At 39.8% G+C, this 21,167-nt stretch overlaps 3 protein-coding genes and 1 long non-coding RNA gene across 5 annotated transcripts in view; all 4 read right to left on the reverse strand.

Moving 5' to 3' along the window:
- Positions 1–3,252: 3,252 nt before the first annotated feature.
- Positions 3,253–3,994, reverse strand: LOC107708491 (uncharacterized). The gene is made up of 2 exons (XR_001636366.1): positions 3,783–3,994; positions 3,253–3,575 (listed from the first exon to the last, which is right to left on the reverse strand). It is a non-coding gene; the product is annotated as an uncharacterized LOC107708491 (long non-coding RNA).
- A 9-nt stretch (positions 3,995–4,003) lies between these two features.
- LOC107708489 (putative RNA-binding protein 15B) lies at positions 4,004–8,482 on the reverse strand. Of its 2 annotated transcripts, none has more exons than XM_016512749.1 (2): positions 7,270–8,482; positions 4,004–6,420 (listed from the first exon to the last, which is right to left on the reverse strand). In XM_016512749.1, the coding sequence occupies exons 1-2, from the start codon at positions 8,198–8,200 to the stop codon at positions 4,913–4,915; spliced, it is 2,439 nt and encodes an 812-aa protein (XP_016368235.1). In that variant the 5' UTR covers positions 8,201–8,482; the 3' UTR covers positions 4,004–4,912. The 2 variants fall into 2 exon arrangements, with proteins under 2 accessions (XP_016368235.1, XP_016368234.1); XM_016512748.1 differs by having other exon boundaries at positions 4,004–6,405; positions 7,255–8,482.
- A 658-nt stretch (positions 8,483–9,140) lies between these two features.
- On the reverse strand, positions 9,141–12,178 carry LOC107708486 (mesencephalic astrocyte-derived neurotrophic factor-like). Its single transcript, XM_016512740.1, has 4 exons — positions 11,942–12,178; positions 11,243–11,370; positions 10,237–10,378; positions 9,141–9,771 (listed from the first exon to the last, which is right to left on the reverse strand). The coding sequence occupies exons 1-4, from the start codon at positions 12,033–12,035 to the stop codon at positions 9,587–9,589; spliced, it is 549 nt and encodes a 182-aa protein (XP_016368226.1). The 5' UTR covers positions 12,036–12,178; the 3' UTR covers positions 9,141–9,586.
- An 8,083-nt stretch (positions 12,179–20,261) lies between these two features.
- Positions 20,262–21,167, reverse strand: part of LOC107708484 (dedicator of cytokinesis protein 3-like) — a 225,268-nt gene continuing 224,362 nt past the window's right edge. Inside the window, exon 54 of the mRNA XM_016512739.1 lies at positions 20,262–21,006. Coding sequence (XP_016368225.1) covers positions 20,425–21,006 — 582 coding nt within the window. The 3' untranslated portion in view covers positions 20,262–20,424. The remainder of the gene's footprint in view (positions 21,007–21,167) is intronic.

Genomic DNA, 21,167 nt, shown 5'->3' on the forward strand with positions numbered 1-21,167 from the left:
TCACAATATTACTGTTTTTACTGTATTTTTTAATCAAATAAATGCAGCCTTGGTGAACATAAGACACTTCTTTTAAAACTTGACTGACCCAAACTTTTGAACAGTAGTATGTATATTATTACAGTGTGCAACATGTTCTCGATACGTTTTGGGAGATTCACCCATCTGCAATAAGAGCGAACAATGTTTAGTCACGTCTGTACCGGGCAGCTCTGCCTGCTCTATTGTGCCTGCTTCATGCTTTAAAAATACACCAGCAATCTCATCGGGATAAAACAGTCGACGATTGTTCCTGGGAGATTCCTGCTCTTGTCTCTACCTTAACCGAGTCGGATTTGCGAGACAGGGCCATAAGCTCCTGACAGCGGTGAGCAGCTTTCTTTGTAGTCCTGTAACAATGCCTAAAGCGATACGGTAGGTATGTCACAGATACATCATGTGACGCCAAAAACCACATGGCCACCTGCTCGCTTGACAGAATGCAAAGCGGCTCAGCCGACTTCATCCAGCAGGCTTTTCGGGTCCCTGCTGATGTTGTGGTCGCACCATATCCTGCCAGCTTTACTAGGTCTCCACTGGTGCACATGTATGGATCTGAGGGCTTACAGGAGATGATTTGGATCTCAGATGTTTGGATCCTGAGATTCTGGAAGGGTGATAAACAAGAGCGTGAGCCTATACGTCCATTTCGTTCATAAATATACAAAAAGACATGCATAATTGTAATTCCTTAGAGGTCTAAGCTGGACTAATGGATTGCAGGCACTGTGCGTCACTAATGGCTGAACTCTCGTTCATGTGTGTTCTTACCAAAGGTCCATAAAGACGAAGAAAACGACAGCAGATCCGGTCGACTCCTCGGGCCAGCTGAGAGGCATGTGGGGCCATGTTTCATTGATTTTCCTCGCTTTAATGGATTTCATTGGGCCCTCTCATGATTCCACATTAATATTTCATTACTTGTGTCTTCCATTTCCTGCGCTATATCAGCAGCAGGCTAGCTTACAGTGAAGTGCTTTGGGTCGATGGACTGCTACCAGGAACCAGCCAAATCCCTGAAACACCCGATCCTCGTCTAGACCCAAGAGACCAAACTCGTGATTCGAAACAACAAAAAGGGCAAAAAAAGAATTGGGTGAAGACATTAGCCAACAGCGTACGAAAACAACCCTGATCAACAATGGGACTCACATGCCCGTGCTTGTGAATAAATAACCTTGTGTGGTACCTTCTTCATGTGAATATTTGAAAATCTGTACTGAGCAAGGTTACTTTGTTGGTATGAATTGGTTTTTCTGTCAAACGATCCCTGCTGCTCCTGAAAACTATATGTGTCCTTTTTAGATAGGAAAATCAACAACGCAGTTGCGTTTAATATTATATTATTGGGTTGAGGTGAATTGCGGACGGTAATGTATTTGAGTGCAATAGCGCAAACTAAAGCGATCAGACATATACAGGTTATGAGATGCTTTTCTTAAAAATCCTTTCAAGTGCTGCTTCAAAGGATCCATCAATGTCAGTAAAGTAAAAAAATTAAATAAAACAGCAAAATGCTGAAAATTGAGTTAAACTAAAACACCTTAAAAAATTAAGAGCTTTAAAAAAGGTTAAAAGACATCTTATGCATGTTTAATTTGGATAACTGGAATGAGAATTTCAGAATTATTCATAAAAACATTACAACTATTTAAGCTTACATTAACATCTATCATTCACCTTTAACCAGTAATATGTCATAATGAAAACTAAGATAACATTTTGGACATAATCATTAAAATACTAATATATATATATATATATATGCTGAAATTATCACATATGCAAGTTAATGCGTGTATGTGAATTGGTAGCGAAATCGGTGTAATATTTAATATTTAAATGTAGATTACCTTACTGTCCTGCTTACCATTAAATATTTGATAGCTTCAGATGTATTGTGAATTTAAAATACATTTGTTAGATTTACAAGACACCCTATTTGCCTCAATAAGACATTTGACTGGTTATCATTAAGTCATAATCATACTTCAAGCCAAAATCGTAACAGCTAAGAGTCAAATATAAATAGACTCCGGTCACCACATATTAACTCAAAGTTCACTTATCACAGTTCTCCAACAGCAGATATCAGCGGACTGCTCAGATTACACCACCTGCTTACCATTAAATATTTGATAACTTCAGATGTATTGTGAATTTAAAATACATTTGTTAGATTTACAAGACACCCTATTTGCCTCAAGACATTTGACTGATTATCATTAAGTCATAATCATACTTCAAGCCAAAATCGTAACAGCTAAGAGTCAAATATAAATAGACTCCGGTCACCACATATTAACTCAAAGTTCACTTATCACAGTTCTCCAACAGCAGATATCAGCGGACTGCTCAGATTACACCAGTTGTTGACAAGTACGAACACAAAAACCTGTATAAATGGCCAATTTCTAGGAATTGCCCATCACCTTGAAAGCAGGCGGTCCAGTCAATTAAGTAACTCTAAAGCCTTTCTGCACAGATAGTTGGTCAGCAGTAAAGCGTTGGGAGATCTGTCAGGATTCGACAGACAGGACTGCTGTGGCTTGATCAGTTTCGATTCTCTCATTCAGACATTGAGAAATGTGCTAATTAAGTGTTAGTCTGAAGAACAATGCGTTATAAATAATTAACACGTTTCTGAAAACAATAATGCTGGTTAATTTTCCAGCATCATGTAGATCTATATTAAACAGCATAAATAAATACCACAAACAACCTAATTTACATACTGGCATAGGGTGAAACTAAATGAAGACTGCATTCACGTCGGTTAAATGCAGCAACAATGTCTCAGCAAGCGTTTAATATGCACTGCACTGACTGTTTTCCCTCAAGCAACTTCCCACTTGCACAGCGTCGAGTTAAGGTTGTTTTTCTTTGACTACACTGCCACCTAGTGGTTATTCTAAGCTACTTCACAGTCAAGCCTCATTTGAACTCTGGAATCTTTTTTTTTTTTTTTTTTTTAAAGATGGATGTGGTTGCCTGGTTACCACTTTAACCTTCAACTTGTTTTGTAGGGAGGACTGAGAGGGAAAGGTAACTATGGAGACAATTTATGCTCAGCAATACGAAATCATGACATTGATTTGAACACTGAATGCAGTTTGGCAAATAATGATGGAGGTATATCAGGTAAACAAGCACATGTAATGTTGACTTTTTTTATATGCCATACATGTTTCGCATACAGACAGAAAAAAAGACTTCTAGAAAAGTATTACAAAAAAGGAGTGATAACAGCGGGTAAAACAACAACATGATTAAAAATAAACAATGAATAATTACTGTTCAGTGCAAAGGGTTGTAGTGTTGGCGAGTGGACTTTTAAACCCCATCAAGTAAAATCTGAAAATAACACTTGTTTCAGGTTCATACGTTATTATGAGTTTCAAATCACTGGATATTTTTGAAAACCTTTAGAATAGCACTTGTTTCAAACGTGTTGGCTCAATGGGTTACAATGATTTAGCAAATAGTCATTCCAGTGGAGGGCAGTCGAAAAACAGCGGAGGCTTAAAATGACATTCCTGCGTACAAACAAACAGTCACGCAAGCTTAAACCATAGTGTTCGTAACGTTTACAAACATTAGTGCGTCTGGATAGGTACAGTACTCGTTCAGTAAGTTAGGTATGGTCACATGACCTTTCTGTTAGTGCTGCAGGTGCATATTTATAACAATATACAATAAAAATGCAGTGGCCTCAAAGACTAACTTCATTTTTTCTAGCTTACCTGATGTTACATGGTTAAAGAGGTAGATGCCGTCAGTCATGACACAAACGCCTCACCTGAACTGAACATACTGCCATGTCAAGTACGGTTTTATTTCTGAAAAACAAAATAAAACATCTAGGGTTTGTGAAACGGACAGCGGATGTAATATGGGAGGGAAGAACGGTTACTGAATGCGTTACGGAGTAAAAAGCCACTAATAAATTATTATACATGAAAAACAGCGGAGGCTTAAAATGACATTCCTGCGTACAAACAAACAAACAGTCACGCAAGCTTAAACCATAGTGTTCGTAATGTTTACAAACATTAGTGCGTCTGGATAGGTACAGTACTCGTTCAGTAAGTTAGGTATGGTCACATGACCTTTCTGTTAGTGCTGCAGGTGCATATTTATAACAATATACAATAAAAATGCAGTGGCCTCAAAGACTAACTTCATTTTTTCTAGCTTACCTGATGTTACATGGTTAAAGAGGTAGATGCCGTCAGTCATGACACAAACGCCTCACCTGAACTGAACATACTGCCATGTCAAGTACGGTTTTATTTCTGAAAAACAAAATAAAACATCTACGGTTTGTGAAACGGACAGCGGATGTAATATGGGAGGGAAGAACGGTTACTGAATGCGTTACGGAGTAAAAAGCCACTAATAAATTATTATACATGAATTCCGGACAAACAGACCTTAATGATGAAACGAGTGTAAAAACAGTTTTAGAGTGAATTGAATGCGACACTTCAATGATGAATGGATTTGTGAAAAAATTCACACAAATTTGAGTTTTAAAAATGAGGCCCAGTACATTTTACGTCCATTATAGTGAACCACTGGAAGGAGACATCAGTCAAATTGCTTGTGCATGCAATAATATAAAACATTTTAAATAGAATAAAATGGAAAGTTTTTAACACTTCTGAAAGAAATTTAAAACCCCTTGACGGAAAACTCGTTGGCAAGTTTATAAAACAACTTTTCTGGGGATGCTATATAATTCCCAAAACGTTTTAAGGAAACGCTGATCAAGTGGACTGTGTGAGAGTATTAAAGTAAAAAGGTACATCTATCCTAAAATCATAAAAGGCATAAAATCTGTTTGGAACGTTCTAGAGTTGGAACTGAAGTGTTAAGGTGAGTCTCTAACAACCACGATAACCAGGTGCTCCTCCTCAAGTTTCCCAAGAGTTTTCAGAGCAGCCTGGAGATACTGCTGCGAGAAGTCACATGGAGGGAAGGCGTACAACATGCCACCCATCTCTCGTTCTTTGGGGCCGCCGAGGGGCAAGCCGATGACCCCTGCTGCCTGCTTGTTCCTGAGGTACGTCACCAGGTTGCGGAGAAGGCGCTGTTGAAGGCCCGGTTCTGGAAGAGGGGCATCTCGGTCCATGGGCCCCTGGACGGCGAGGAGGACAGCGTAGCCGTCCGGGCTGCCTATCTTGATGCGCCGCGTCACCTCGTCTAGTTTGGGCTGATCCAACCTCAGCCGCTGAGCGATTTTAAGCTGTGTGATCTTGGAACCGCCTGCTTGGTTGTCTCTCATGAGGGCATGGAGAAAGTTCACGCCTCCCTCGAGCATGTGCATGTTTGTGGGGAAGCAGCTGTTTTTAAGAACGAGAGAACCGTGCCACACGCGACTCAAGGTCTGGGCATATTCGGAGAGCGTGCTGGGCTTTTTGGAGTCCGTTTTGGACTTGTCTGTCTGCGAGTCAGGGTCGCTCGCGTTTTTGCGGTGATTGCGATCACGCTCGTCCTTTCTTGGATGTAAAGGTTCGTCCTGCGCAGGACGTTCGTCGCTGGAGTGTCTGCTGATGTCAGGAGTGTGATCAAGAGGTTCTGAGGTGGAGTCCGGGAGACGGCCGCAGCCCCTGTCCGGGCTGTCTTCGGGAGTAGACGGCGCCCCGCCTCTGAGCTTTGACCTCCCGCGTTCCTCTGCCGGACGGTCGATGGGACTGAGGCTCCTTCGCTTGCGCTGCTCCTCCCAGTTTTTCCCGCGTTCTAGCTCTCGCTCCTTTACCCAGCGCTCCCTGCTGCGGCTACGACTGCGCTGCCTGACCCGCCCAAACGCCTCCGGAGGGTTTGCTCGCCGCTCAAGTCCTTTCGGCGGACTCCAGTCCCGGTCCGAAAGGCGCTCTCTTTCTCGCTCCGCGGACAGGGGGTGTGACGGTGACCGAGCCCTCGCTCTCAGTTCTCTCTCTAGGCTGTGGTGGCGTCCGTAACCATCAGCTAGAAGTTCGTAATGTGGAGGCGGGAGCAAAGGCGGCTGGTATTGTTGAGGGTACGCCCTCGTCTCCTCAGCTTTAGCAAAATCCACACGCAGCCGACGATTCGGACCGCCTAGAGGGAAGCCGCGCATTTGTGCGCAAGCAGCCTGCGCTGCATCCAGACTCTCGTAATGAATGTAAGCAAAATTATCTCCTTTCACGTAGTCTATAGTGCGAATACTCCCAAAGCGATCAAACTCGCGGGCTAAAGCTGCCAGCGAGGTATTCGGGCCAAGTCCGCCCACCCAGAGCCGAGTCGTCGGGTTGACCTTCCCGTATCCGATCTTAATCGGGTTGCCGTTAATCATACGTCCCTGCATGGCCACTTTGGCCCGGTGAGCCATATCCAAGTTTTGAAATTTAAGAAAAGCATCTCGCGTCGCGCTCGGCCTGCCGCTTCATTTTACAGTGATGCTCCCGCTGCAAAAATATCAAATCAGCTCCGAGGTGAAATCTCACGGCTCCAAGAGATTTTGCACATCCGTGAGGAGAGTCTTAACTAACGTTTGCACGGAAAAACGTTCGCCTGAATGTTGAATTTCACGGATAAAAATAAAACGACAAACATTAGCGTCCCCTCAGCTGCATCTATTCCGCCATCTTGGACAAAAGGAATGTGCGCGCTCCACGAGTGGGAGGAGACACTGCTGACGTCAGAACGCATCGCGCGACGCTATTATAGTTGTGGGAAATAAATTTTTTATTTATTTTATTTTATTTATTTTTTAGTTCCATTACATACAAGGCAAATATAAGACATTGTTGTACAGTTTAAAGCATGTAAAACAGAATAGCAACAACAAAAAACATAAAAAGAACATAAACATAAAAAAAGAAACACTAGGGAAAAAAGTGCTATATAATATTAGGGCAGTTACATAAATTTGAAAAGTTTTATTGTTTTTATAAGCTTCTTATTTTGCGATCTCATATCAGAAAGCGTTTTTCAAAATATATTTTAAGATCAGTGTTACAAAAGGTAATATATGATGGTTTCTTTTGAATTATTTTTGACTTATGAATATAAAACACTGCTAAAATAATTAACAGATTAATATTGTAATTTAGTTTTTTTTTTTCAGGACAATATGGGTTTTGAAAACAAAGTAAAATATCATGAGGTTCTAAATTAAGGGCTTTGTTTAATGTTTTTGTTATGTCTATTTTAAATCAACCCAAATTGAAATAAAAAAAGGGCAATAGAAAAATTTAAGAAAAGCATACGCGCCCCCTTGTCCACGGGCGGGCCGCTTGATAACGACCTCCTCAATAATCCCATACTTGTCGAATCCTTGTCGTAGTTCCACCTCAGAAATATTATGATCCAAGTTGCCGATGAACAAATTCCTTGTGGCTCTCTGATCATCTTCTGGTTTTAAGTTCTCCTCAGGAACCTGATACACATACGCACGGCTTCTCTCCTCCAAAGCGCTGTAATAGTCCAAAACACGATCCCTGCTGAGTCCCATACCATCAATGTAATGCCTGGGTCTCATATCTCGAAGGGCACTACTCCCAGCACCCGGTGAAAGTGACCGCTGCCTGTAAGTGTAGGCAGCACTGTGGAGAGACACATAACTCACATCTGGAGGCGTGACACTGCGACGCCGCATGTACATGGGCTCAACTTTGAGTGGACGATCATATAGCACCAATCTGGTTTTGGCATGACGCGCTTCCCGCGCGTTTTCCGCGTGTCTGAAGTTGACGTAGGCAACGCGCCCCAGTTCTGGCGTGTGAGACAGCTTGACGCTCACATCCCCGAACTTTTTAAACTCATGAAACAGTCCGTCCTCTACATGTTCATCAGAAAGCTGCGATCCAAGGTTGCTGATAAGTAGTGTCTTGTATTCTAGTCGTGCACCCACCGTGTCTGCGGGTGGGGTCTTACCTTTAGGCAGGACTGAGGTGGTTCGGAGAGGGGCTCGACCCAGCAGACCCAGTTCATGATGCGGGCGGTGATGCAGACTCTCTCTCTCCTCACGGACGCGCGGTTTTTCCCGCTCTCGGCTGCGGCTTCGTTTGTGATAGTTTCGGCTCTCGGCGAGCAGCAGCGCGAGCGGCGGGTTCGGTTCGCGCTCTCGGTCCCGCTCGCGGACGCGTTTGGCGAGCGTTCTGGACGGACTCGCGTCGCGCTCGGCCTGCCGCTTCATTTTACAGTGATGCTCCCGCCGCAAAAAAATATAAAATCAGCTCAGAGGTGAAATCTCACGGCTCCGGGAGATTTTGCACATCCGTGAGGAGGGTCTTAACTAACGTCTGCACGGGAAAACGTTCGCCTGGATGTTGAATTTCGCAGATAAACATAAAACAGCAAACATTAGCGTCCCCTCAGCTACATCTATTCCGCCATCTTGGACAAAAGGAATGTGCGCGCTCCGCGAGTGGGAGGAGACTACTGACGTCGGAACATATCGCGTGACGTTATAGTTGTGGAAAATCAACATTGACAATAAAAATTAAGTTCTAAGAGCGAAATGTATCATTCGTTTCATAAGAATTAGTTTGAAATGGATTACTATCCTACTGCACAATACTATTTGTTTAAATTATATGTGAAATAAGAAAAAGGGCAATAGAAAAATAAATGTTCAATATCTTCAACTGATATGTTAGAAAAGGTACATTTTTCACAAACACTATGAATATATCTGCTAACAGCTGCATTTACAGGATAACATCTGTGAATAATGTGGAAAAATCAATATTGACACTAAAAAAAATGAAGTTCTAAGAGCGAAATGTATATACTCTTTTCATAAGAATCAAATTCTGCAGTTCTCATTCACAACAAGCTGAGAAAAACAGCTTTGTTTGGAATGGATTACTATCCTACTGCATAATAGGATGGTATTCGTTTAAATTATGTGAAATTAAATTATGTAAAATAATAAACATATTTTTTCAAATGTAGTAGGTTCTCTATGAATACAGAAAATGCACATATGTGCAGTATACTGCATAAAACATAACCAATACATCATGATACAACTATAATGAAATTTGACAAAATGTGACCGGTACAATGAAGAAGGTACAATGTTAAACACAAACAGAAAACTAATAAACTAAAAAAAAGGACAAGACCAATTTATTTTCTTCTTTTAATGAAAAAGACAGTATAACCGTATTAAACATTTTACAGCAAATTCCTCTCAAACTGACCCACACATTTTTGAAGATGAGACTCTCGTTCATTATATTTCATATAATGAGTCAATTAAGAAAGTCTACACTCAAAAAAAGAATAGAAAATGTAAATCAAACTAGGCAAAAGTGTGTCAAGCATTATTTCCCATAACGTCAGGAGGCAAACATAGGTTGTGTTGGATATGAGTCAGAACTAACACATTGAAAATTATAAATTAAAGGTTGTATTTTCAAGGAAGTGTGTGCGTTCAGTTCTTGATGTTTACCCCTGGAGTACAAGGTAAAATGACAACACAATGCAAACCCCGTTGTTAGGTGGTCAGTCAGCTGCACAGCGCAACTCTTCCACCCTAAATACCGCTGCCTTGGTCCCATAATTCCCTGCAAGTTTACAAATCTGTCCTTGCCTTGGCTGCGTTAGGCGCATACTTGGGCATTAGCTCATTGATCTTGCGGATGAAGTCCGATTTCTCCACGCATCCTTTGCAGGATTCGCCCCATTCCTCCAAAATTTTCTTCAGATCTTTCACTTTCAACTTCTTCAGGTCGACGGAGCTCAAGTCAACTTGTTTATCTAGAAGAAGACAAAAAAAATGGCTGGCAGTTCTGTCACTAATGGATTTCAAACCCAATGAATTTAGATAATTAAAATAATTTAAAAAATTTTAAAAAATCGCATTACAAATTAAAAACTAAAAAGTAAATACAAAAATAAATAATTAAATGGAAAAAAAAAGTCAATTTAAAATAGAGTGGATATAACTCAATATATCGACCAGGGGTGCGTTTCCCAAAAGCATCGTTAGCTAACTATGGTGGTAAGTCCCATTGAAATCTATTGGTAACGACGGAACTTGCGACCATAGTTGCTTTTGGTAAACGCACCCCAGAGCGATTAATTAGTCATTGGCAGGATGCTTAAACAAACAAAACAATGGATATGATATGTTTACACATTCATATTGGTCAACCACTAGACAGACACGATGAATTAATCAGTGGGAACTTCTTTTCTATGCAAACAAACTTTTCAACATACCATATTTGAGTTCACAGATCTGACCGTCCTTCTTTTTGAGCTTTTCACAAATCTTTTGCACTGGCACATGGTAACTCATCGGTTTGGAAACGTCATTGATTATTTTTGTTGCTGCATCACTTGTTGCCCCTATATAATAACACTGCACATACAGAAAACATATTAAAAGTATAAACAAGCAAACAGTGTGTAAGATAAAAGGAATAGTAAAGCCCAAAAATGAAAATTTGCTGAAAATGCACTCAGCCTCGGGCCATCCAAGATGTCGATGAGTTTGTTTCTTCATGAGGTCTCACCAATGGATCCTCTGCAGTGAATGGGTGCCGTCAGAATGAGAGTCCAAACAACTGATAAAAACATCACAATAATCCACAAGTAATCCACTCCACTCCAGTCCATCAGTTAACATCTTGTGAAGTGAAAATCAGTGTGTTTATAAGAAACAAATCCATCATTACGACGTTTTTAACGAATTGTTGCTTCAGGCTAAAATACTCTATCCATAATATTGCTTTCTCCAGTGAAAAATCTGTCTTGTCTGAATTGGGAGAGAAATCTGCACAGATCAAGCACCGTTTACTAGCACAAACAGTCCAAAACATTTCTAAAAAAAATATGTGAGAGACAACAGGAGATGGACTTTACTGGAGGAAGCATTATTGTGGGTTGTGGACAGAAGTGAAGGTTTGAAGTCACAACGCCTTAATAATGGATTTGTTATAAACTGAATGATGGAATTCTTATAAACTGGAGAGGTGTGGATTACTTGTGGATTATTGTGATGTTTTTATCAGCTGTTTGGACTCTCATTCTGACGGCACCCATTCACTGCAGAGGATCCATTGGTGAGCAAGTGATGCAATGATAAATCTGATGAAGAAACAAACTCATCGACATCTTGGATGGCCTGAGGGTGAATACATTTTCAGCAAATTTTCATTTTTGGGTGAACTGTTCCTTCAAACACACACACACACACATTTAATTTCTACACAATAAGACTTACAAATCGGTTTTCTTTTCCTTTGGCCTCTTTGCATGATTTTAGAAGAGCTTTTTCGATGGAGTCACTGTCAAACTTGATGTCATTGTCTTGTAGCGTCTGGTAAAACCGTTCCAGGAAACCCACACAGACTGCAATGCAAAAATCATACACAAAGAACTAAAATTTGTCACATTAATGAAATGTATAGGACTATACCAGTCGATTATCCCTTTACTGACTACTTCATAAATAGAAGAATAAGAAATTATGACCAAGGGCCAATTGAACGGGTGTGCCATATAGATATGATGAAGTGCTTATTTACATAGACTTCTGATAATGACCTGCATTATGTAATCGACTACTTACAGTATATGATATGATATTTACTGAAAACAATAGAAAGTAGTGGCCAGGTGACCTAAATTACAAAATTACACAAATAAATGCCTTATAAAACACTTTTTTGCATATATTATTATTATAAACATACATTATTACAATGTATTATAAAATACGTTTAGCCTAACAGCACCTTAAAACCTATATATATATATATATATAATGATGCAGTAATTTTAGTAGTTTAAGGTAACACATGAAATATACTTAATGAACTAAATATCCAGCATAAACTAAAGAAGATGAATAAAAGGCAGATGTGAGATGCTCGACAGGAAATGCGTGTCTTTATACTATGAACATATGAAACAAACTCACCTTCACACTCTCCATCCTTCAAAGCTTCAGTGCAGCTCGGCAGCAGCGCCAGGGCCAGTGCCAGTGCCACAGAAAGCCCACTCAAATATATCATCCTCAAACCAAACAAACGCGTTTAACTACTTAAATAGTCTATGAAAAAGTGCTGAACTAGGTTTTGAACGATCATTAAAGATACCGGCTCGACAACACGCAATGTACCGATTCAACAGCGCTTCCTATTGAAAGGTCCCGCCCACTCTCCCATCTGATTGGTTGCCGGTCCACTCTTCGCTCGTCTATTCGCTGGCTCGTGACGTCGCAACACGCACTCTTTTCCGATTGGATGTGCGGCGTTTATCCAGGGAGTGAGTCCAGTTGGCGGCCTGTGATTGGTTATGAAGGAGAATTCTCTTGTTGACGATTTACGGCTTGATGATGTGTCAGTTGCACCAGCACCACATACAAACATGGCGTTTGTAGTTCTTTGTCATCCGTTGACGTTATTGCATAAGTTAACAAATCATTCCAGTGAGCAAAACGAGCTATTAATGTTTATATTAGTAAGAAAGAAGACCATTTTGGCCAGACTTGACTGTGACATTTCCCTCACATTACAAGTACTGTGCTGTGAGAAGGCAATACCATGGTATGTTGGTTTCAAACACCTGAATTCAACTCCAAAATCGTTATATTTTTGCTATAGCTCAATAAAACCACATTAGCCTTCATTCAGAAAAGAGTTACTATAATGAACAGTGTTGGGAGTAACGCATTACAAAAGTAATAATATTACAGTAGTATATTGGGTTATCATTACTGTTCACACCAAGAACAATAACGACAGCTAGCGAAAACTATAACAACAAACAACTAGAATCTGCAGCATTAGACGATAACATTGTTTATTATAAACGTATTTATGTGGTCTGCCATGTTAAATGCTCAAGAGCTTTAAAGTCAGATGGATTCTGTTTTTTTTAATCAGTTGGGAAAAAATGCTCTGAAAGTGATTCTGATATTGTATCGTTATAGCAGCTGTGTGAACTTCTTTATTCTGTTCAATTTAAAGTGATTTTTAAAAATGTATTATAGCTATCATTTGATCTGTCTAATATGGATGTTTTTTACACCAAATAAAAAATGTTAATAGTGACTTTTTTTCTCTCTCTCGCAATTCTAAGTTTAGGCCTATGTTATACACCGATCAGGCATAAGTTGAAGTGAATAACACTGATTACCTCTTCATCACGGCACCTGTTAGTGGGTGGGATATATTAGGCAGCAAGTGAACATTTTGTCCTCAAAGCTGATGTGATAGAAGCAGGAAAAATGGGCAAGCAAGTTTTTTTGCTTTGGGCAATGTTCTGCTGGGAAACCTTGGGTCCTGCCATCCATGTGGATGTTACTTTGACACATATCACCTACCTAAGCATTGTTGCAGACAGAGGCGGACTTACCCATTAGGCAAAGGTAGGCAACCGCCTTGGGCCCCCAAAAGCCAAGGGCCCCCTAAAATGCTTTTCATCTACGAGATGCGCATTAAGCGCAGACACGCGAACGGTTGCTTTTTACGGTGTTTATCACCACGACAACCATCTGCGTGTCCGAGTTGAACACACTTCTTGTGTATCCTGCTTGTAGCAAATGAAAATATCATGTATCTGAAGCTGTAATTAAATATTGAGCATCGTGGTCTACAACAATTGTATCATTGGACACAACTGTGGGGCACCATTATGCAGCAGCAAGCAGGCATCACAACAAAAAAGGAACCTCAAGGCTAAATTTGTAAATGTGTGCAAATACATAGGGCCCCATTCAAATATTTTGCCTGGGGCCCCCAAATCACTAAATCCGCCCCTGGCTGCAGACCATGCACACCCTTTCATGGAAACGGTATTCCCTGGTGGCTGTGGCCTCTTTCAGCAGGATAATGTGCCCTGCCACAAAGCACAAATGGTTCAAGAAACCCAAGTAGAGGACGCATACGCAGTTACTTGTTTGGTTGATATAATATTTAGGTGTGTAAATGTATAATTTCCTTTTCATTATTAATATTTTTTTTATTTTCACTTAAATTTGTAGTTAAAATAACTCAAATAAGGGTATTTTAAAGTTTATAATTAGCCTTTGGAGAGTGTATGAGCGCAGGCCAAATGGTTCAAGAATGGTTTGAAGAGCATGACAACGAGTTTGAGGTGTTGACTTGGCCTCCAAATTCCCCAGATCTCAATCCAATCGAGCATCTGTGGGATGTGCTGAACAAACAAGTCCGATCCATGGAGGCCCCACCTCGCAACTTACAAGAATTAAAGGATCTGCTGCTAACATCTTGGTACCAGATACCTCAGCACACCTTCAGGGGTCTAGTGGAGTCCATGCCTCGACGGGTCAGGGCTGTTTTGTTTAGGTGTGTAAATGTATAATTTCCTTTTCATTATTAATATTTTTTTATTTTCACTTAAATTTGTAGTTAAAATAACTCAAATAAGTGTATTTTAAAGTTTATAATTAGCCTTTGGAGAGTGTATGAGCGCAGGCACACAGGCTTACGCTGGAAAATCATCAGTGGACTTTCCTTGTCAATATAGGCTATATTTTTTCACACTTTTCTCGTTCTCACTAATTCAAGTTTTTATATGAATGAATGAAGGGAACCGACTGTCTTCAGAAAACTTTCTATGGCATTTTCATTTTATATGATAACGTAGCGTTTATGAGCAGCACTGCTTTGTTTGCAGCCGTAACCGGGGAAACCGCTATATTTCTGACCTTCCAAAAGCGCTTCCTGCTGGCAGAGAATCAGTGTGCATTTTCAATAATCCCGTCTGCGGTTTTTGTTCAGACCAATGCGAAAATCCACCCACATAACCCCGTTTTAAATTTATAACACAATTTATACTTCCAACTCATCTCTTTTCTTAAAAAAAATGTTTAAAGGATCAATTGTGAGGTTTATCATTTTATCATTTATTTTGTTTTTGTGAAAACTGTAAATCAATTGCTATTTCGTGGTCTACAACAATTGTATCATTGGACACAACTGTGGGGCACCATTATGCAGCAGCAAGCAGGCATCACAACAAAAAAGGAACCTCAAGGCTAAATTTGTAAATGTGTGCAAATACATAGGGCCCCATTCAAATATTTTGCCTGGGGCCCCCAAATCACTAAATCCGCCCCTGGCTGCAGACCATGCACACCCTTTCATGGAAACGGTATTCCCTGGTGGCTGTGGCCTCTTTCAGCAGGATAATGTGCCCTGCCACAAAGCACAAATGGTTCAAGAATGGTTTGAAGAGCATGACAACGAGTTTGAGGTGTTGACTTGGCCTCCAAATTCCCCAGATCTCAATCCAATCGAGCATCTGTGGGATGTGCTGAACAAACAAGTCCGATCCATGGAGGCCCCACCTCGCAACTTACAAGAATTAAAGGATCTGCTGCTAACATCTTGGTACCAGATACCTCAGCACACCTTCAGGGGTCTAGTGGAGTCCATGCCTCGACGGGTCAGGGCTGTTTGGGCAGCAAAAGGGGGACCAACACAATATTAGGAAGGTGGTCATAATGTTTTGCCTGATCGGTGTACTATTCTACTAGTCAGGATTGCGAGATATAAATGGAGAATTGTGAGATGTTACTCTGAGAAGAAAAGTCTGAGTTGTGAGATATAAACTGGCAATTGGAGATAAAAAAATAAATCAGAATATATGCGATAAAACGTTGCAATTTTTTTAATTACATGGCAGAAAAGTCAGAATTGTGCGATGTAAACTCAGAATTGCGAGATATCTCACAGTTATGACTTTTTTTTCCCTCAAAATTGCAAGTTTATATCACATTTCTGTGAGAAAAAAAAGGCAGTGAGACAAAAAGTCACGAATTGTGATACAAAAGTCACAATTACTTTTTCTTTCTTTATTCAGTGGCTAGTTTCGTAAATATTTTGAATAAAAAAGAAATGCTGATTGTATACTGAGAATTTACTGTACACTCTATTCCAAAGAAAGGAAGGAAGGCAAATATCAGTCAATAAAACATTATCTTTAATATTAGGCATTATTAATGAATAACACGTCACAGCGGTTAAGTGAGTAGGAAAAAAAAAAAGTGTGTATTTACATCTAAAATCCACACCACATTTATTCATGCTAGCACAATATATACAGAAAAAAGACTTTGAGAATACTTGTACAAAGGTTTTCGTAGTTCTGCATGGTAAAACAAAACGCTCTTCAGATTTCAATGCAAAATACACAAAATAACTGTAGTGATTAGGCCATTGAAAGATTTTTTTTTTCTTTTTCATGTTCGCAGTTTAGTTTTAAAAACACATTTACATCAGAAAGTACAAGGCAGACAATTAATCTCAGTCTATACATGATTTGTCCCTCTTGACCATATAAATACAAAGCTTTTGAAGGAGTATATACACGAAATAAAGCCAAACATGGTGTGATACGAACTGTAATGCAGACCAGAGTGTTCAGTGCCCCTCTTTACTCTGTTTTTCATATATACAGAGACAAAAAAAACCCATTTCATCCTCTTAGATTACCAGAAATGGTCATTTCCAATATATGACGATCAATCCTTTCAGCAAAATACAGGAAATTAAACCCAATATTTAATTAGCAATTCACACTTATCGGTGTATACATGAACAGAAGTATTGATCTGGTATTGAATTATAGATGCTGATCAGGGCAACCTCATCATGTAAAAAATAAAATGTCACCCTCAATCTGAAACTGAATTTAAAACTGTCGGTTTGCCTCCATGGAGATATCAAACATGTAAAATATGTACACTTGTTCTTTACATGGTTGCTTGTGCCAAATGAGTAACTTTCATTTGATGAATTGTGATTATAATACGTTTTGAACTTTTTTTTTTTGCTTGGATATGCAAGCAAAATTATGATGGTGAATGAATACAAGACACACAGTATCCATCAGTCCGTATTTACATGCAAAATGTCATTATAAGTAATGCTCAAAACAATAAATATTAATGCTTTTTAGTTTATCAGTGCTAATATTCACAGAATGGGCCGTCACATATACACTCTCTTATAACACTCGATCTTTGCATAGATTCCAGTTCCTTCCCTGATCACTCAGTATAAAAAATGGTTTATATTGTCTCAATTAACTTTACAATATTAAGTTTAATATAAATAATTATTAATAACTCATCAATTAAACCATTTCTATATGTCTATGGAGACATAAGACACGTACTTCATCATTATATGATTATAATTAAGTTAAAAAATATATAAATAATAATCTACAAACGCATACCACTTACCTAAGTTTTACTTCAGGAGGAAGTGCATACAAATGAATAGACTGAGTTACAGTTGCAGTTTATGTCTGACTAGGAAAACAGACAGGAATATTATTAATGTAATGAATGAGAGATTCCCACATTTAAGGAAAGTCGTCTATCAAAACATTTGCACGTATTTGCTTTCGCTGGCCATAAAAAGGCCTTTAGTGATGAACTATCAGCAGGGACGGATTATGACACAGCGGTGCCCTGGGCACAGACCGATTAAAGGCCCTCCTCGGCTTAAATTTTGTTCCTTTTTTATTCGAAAATTTCCCAAACTTGTTAACTATATCATAAAATATCACGATTCTCAAATATAAGTAAATGCATTTTGCACCTTTATAGATCATGTTAGTTTATCTATAATGGGCTAGAGAGCAGCATTCAGTCAGCGAGCGCGAGCACTGAACGAAACATGGGCTTTTCAGCGATGACTCATCTGAATGCCTCTGATTGGCCATTGCATTCATAAGCTCAACAGAATCCTGTGTGATTGGTTATAATGCGCAGCACTGTAAAAACGCGTCTGGCTCAGCGCCAGCCAAAGCACGAACGCAGATTTGAATTTGGCAGCTGATTCTGTGCCGCACTGAACGTTCTAATCGTATCAAATATAAAAAAAAAATATTATTCAGCCATTTTTGGTCTTTTGGAAGCTGCATTCAAAATCCACTTTGCTTAAAATCCTGAGGGGGCACGGTTGAAATCGCGTTCCTGGAGGAGCATTATTTCGGCTGGGCCCCCCTCTGGTCTAGTGCCCTGGGCACATGCCTGGTAGGCCCGTGCGTTAATCCGTCCCCGACTATCAGTCATAGTCTTTAAGATAACATGCATTTCTCTCTGTACATATCCTGCCACGAACAGTACAGTCTTCATATTACAAAAGCACACAGAAACGCCTTAGGTTTGCCTAAAACTTGCCTTTTGCTTTTAATATTCTTCAAGTACATTTCATACTACGAGCAGCCTTAAGTATATACTTTTGTGTTTGTATCCCAGAACTTTTAATAAATAAAAATTACTTTTCAAACCCATAACATATTTTCTTAATTTAAGTGATATAAAACCAAATTAAACCACATCATATATTTGTGTAGGGCTTAACAGTGCAAAACAAACAAAGAAAAAAAATGTTTAGATTAGATTAAATAATAAAATTAATGGGACAGTACCCATAATAGTAATAATAATAATAATAAAAACAGTTAATTTTAAATAATTAAATAAAAGATATGCCTATTTTTAAAAAAATCCAGCAACAAGTAATTGTCTATCCAATGCAGTCACAACCTTTTTTTTTTTTGTGGAGCAGGATTTTGGACCACTGAGATTTCACTGTGGGCGGGTCTAGTCAGCATGACACAAACTGACTGACAAACTAAGATTAACATTAAAAATATATATTTTACCACTTGCCGCCTTACGTTTTTCTGCCACTTAAGTTTATCCCAGACTCAATATGCAGTGTGTTGCTCAAAGCAGATATAATTAACAGTTTCAGATGTCATGAAATGCTAGTTAATGATGCTGTGGATGAGGATGTGTAGATATACAGTACAAGCAATATCTCTACCAGACCCTCCCTTCAAGTGATGTAGCGTAATATTATCACCACCACTGAAGAGAACATGCACATTGTACATAAAAATTAGCTTTTTAAATAACATATACTTTCAATTCGTCAGAAGTTAATATGCAAACACCATCAGGAACCGAATTTGCATCTATCAGAAGCTGTAAGACTTTTCGAAGTCACTCAACTCACAAGATAAAACACACTCATGAATCTTGCCTCCTTTCCACCTTTAAAAATGTGTGATATAATCTTTCATAGCAATATAGTATATGATATAATCTAAGCTGTATATATTCTAACTGTCTTTTTGTATTTTTTTATACTATACATTTATATTAAAGTCTTGGAATTTTATAACAGCTCTATCTAAAAATATACTTCTTTATGAAAACTGTCAACTCGGAGGAACGGAAATCAATTCCCAAAGGAACCTACTGAGACCAAAAGTCGCTTTACCGTGAGGAGACATCTGTGAAATGGCTTTGATTTAACCACTTTGGCTGTTGTGTTATTAGTGTAACGGGGTAGTAGCGCTCAGAGTGGCTGATTTGCTTTCACAGCACAAAAATATTGTGGGTGTAATGAGGCTTTACGAAGATTGTAAAAGCCTCTTACTGTCACATCAGTGCAGATTCTCTCTGAGGAGAAGCTTCCCGCAACTGTGCAGGAGGTAACAGACGTTCTGTTAAGTGTTTTTAGGTCTGTAATGAAGTGTTAGCATGTTATATCAACCAATGTGTCAATAAAACCATGTCTGAGGCTTTTGCATTGGATTGGGAAGTATCTTGTCAGAAGAAATAAGAATGCTTAGTCAATGAAGATAGCTTCAAACGTCCTCAGAGATCATCTGAAATCCACCCTTATGTGGGCTAGCGAGATGTAAGAAAAATTTATTTCAATTTTAGCCACTATCTAAGGATCCACTTTTGGCCACTTCTAAATTATTTTTAAATAATTTAATAAAAAATAGACAAAACTAATGAGGTTTTTGGTGCTCCGAGGTTAAGTGCTAAAGTGCAACCCAACCAGAACTCAACAATGTCTATTGGTAAGGTTTATCAACACTCTTTTTGAAGGTGTATGATGTCAATCAAAACTATTGTAACGATGACTATGAAGTGTTAACAAGTTGTAGACCTTGACAAGATGTGTATCTATCCTTGAAGACATGAAACGCTTGGATCTGGTACACCTGAAAACCACCTTAATCTGATTTTGTGCTTCCTGTTTCATCTGAAAGTCTGTTTTTGTACCTTTACAACTTTCGGGATTCTTACCATATCTGCATTATCCAATCAATATACTGATACTAATGAGGGGAAGTAGCTTGGGCTCTACAAGCAGTTTGAACTCAAGGTTCCTGGGCAACTCCCAATCAACAACCGCTAAGCACAAAACAAAAAGTTTCACAAGCATGTAGAAGCTCAGCAACATATCAAGCACTTCTTGAAAGGTTTCAAAGACCTACACTGGATACATGAGATGTAGAGTAGAGGTTCAAACTCAGTCATTTCTTGGGACTTTCCCAAAACCCAACCACCTATCACACCAAAGCCAACAGTCCAAGCTGAACCTTGTTCTTCATCTATTCTTCACTGATGCCGTGTTCCCAGGCCACCTTGGCCTGCTCCTCCTTGTTCGTTAGCAGAGGCTGAGAGATCTTGCGGGGCATTGGCCTTGGAACCGGCCTCAGGTCCTCTTCAGGGATACACCCTTCCCTCAGGTAAGGTTTGGGAGGCAGAGCAGGTGCAGGCTCATGGTGGTGGTAGTGTGGGTGGGTGATGTGTATTGCATGTGGGTGGTGATGGTGGAGATGGAGGTGATGATGGTGTCCGTCAGTGGGCATCCCTGGGGTTACGCCTAGTGGGGCTGAGTGACTACGGCAAGGAGTGGGCTTGAGAGGGTCCAGAACTTCAGGCTCGGAGATGCTGTAGCGTACAGGGAGGTAGGGACTCTCGGCTTCCTCCGTGTCCGTGGTCCAGGCCTGGCTGCTCGGCATCGAGTCCAAGGTGTCAGCTCGAGCTGGAGGCTCAGAGGAGGACTGGGCGAAGTTGCTCTCGCTCAAGGAGGAGACGCCACTGCTGGCGCTGCCAGACAAGGTGGAGTTACTGCCATCCAGGCCCGATTGTGGACTGGTGGGTGAGGCAGGTATAGGGTGCAGGGGTGACTGGTAAGGAAAGGTAAACAAGGTGTTTATATACAATATGTTGCATGAAGACCTTATCTGTTGCAGTGTTAAAACTAAAGACCAGTAGGATGACATTAGTAAGACCTAAAAGCAAGGGTGCTCAACCTACCTCCTGGAGAACTATCTTTATGCACACTTTA

This window comes from Sinocyclocheilus rhinocerous, unplaced genomic scaffold (assembly GCF_001515625.1).
Source record: "Sinocyclocheilus rhinocerous isolate Xijiao unplaced genomic scaffold, SAMN03320098_v1.1 scaffold2974, whole genome shotgun sequence".
Lineage (NCBI taxonomy): Eukaryota > Metazoa > Chordata > Actinopteri > Cypriniformes > Cyprinidae > Sinocyclocheilus > Sinocyclocheilus rhinocerous.

Excerpts from the sequence above, each read along its gene's own strand:
- LOC107708489 (XM_016512749.1), bottom strand. The coding sequence starts at position 8,200 with ATGAAGCGGCAGGCCGAGCGCGACGCGAGTCCGTCCAGAACGCTCGCC. Across the intron at positions 6,421-7,269 it reads CCGTGGACAAGGGGGCGCGT|ATGCTTTTCTTAAATTTCAA; the intron begins ATGCTTTTCTTA and ends GCGCGACGCGAG.
- LOC107708486 (XM_016512740.1), bottom strand. The coding sequence starts at position 12,035 with ATGATATATTTGAGTGGGCTTTCTGTGGCACTGGCACTGGCCCTGGCG. Across the intron at positions 11,371-11,941 it reads GAAGGATGGAGAGTGTGAAG|TCTGTGTGGGTTTCCTGGAA; the intron begins GTGAGTTTGTTT and ends TTTGCATTGCAG. Across the intron at positions 9,772-10,236 it reads GATCTGTGAACTCAAATATG|ATAAACAAGTTGACTTGAGC; the intron begins GTATGTTGAAAA and ends GTCTTCTTCTAG.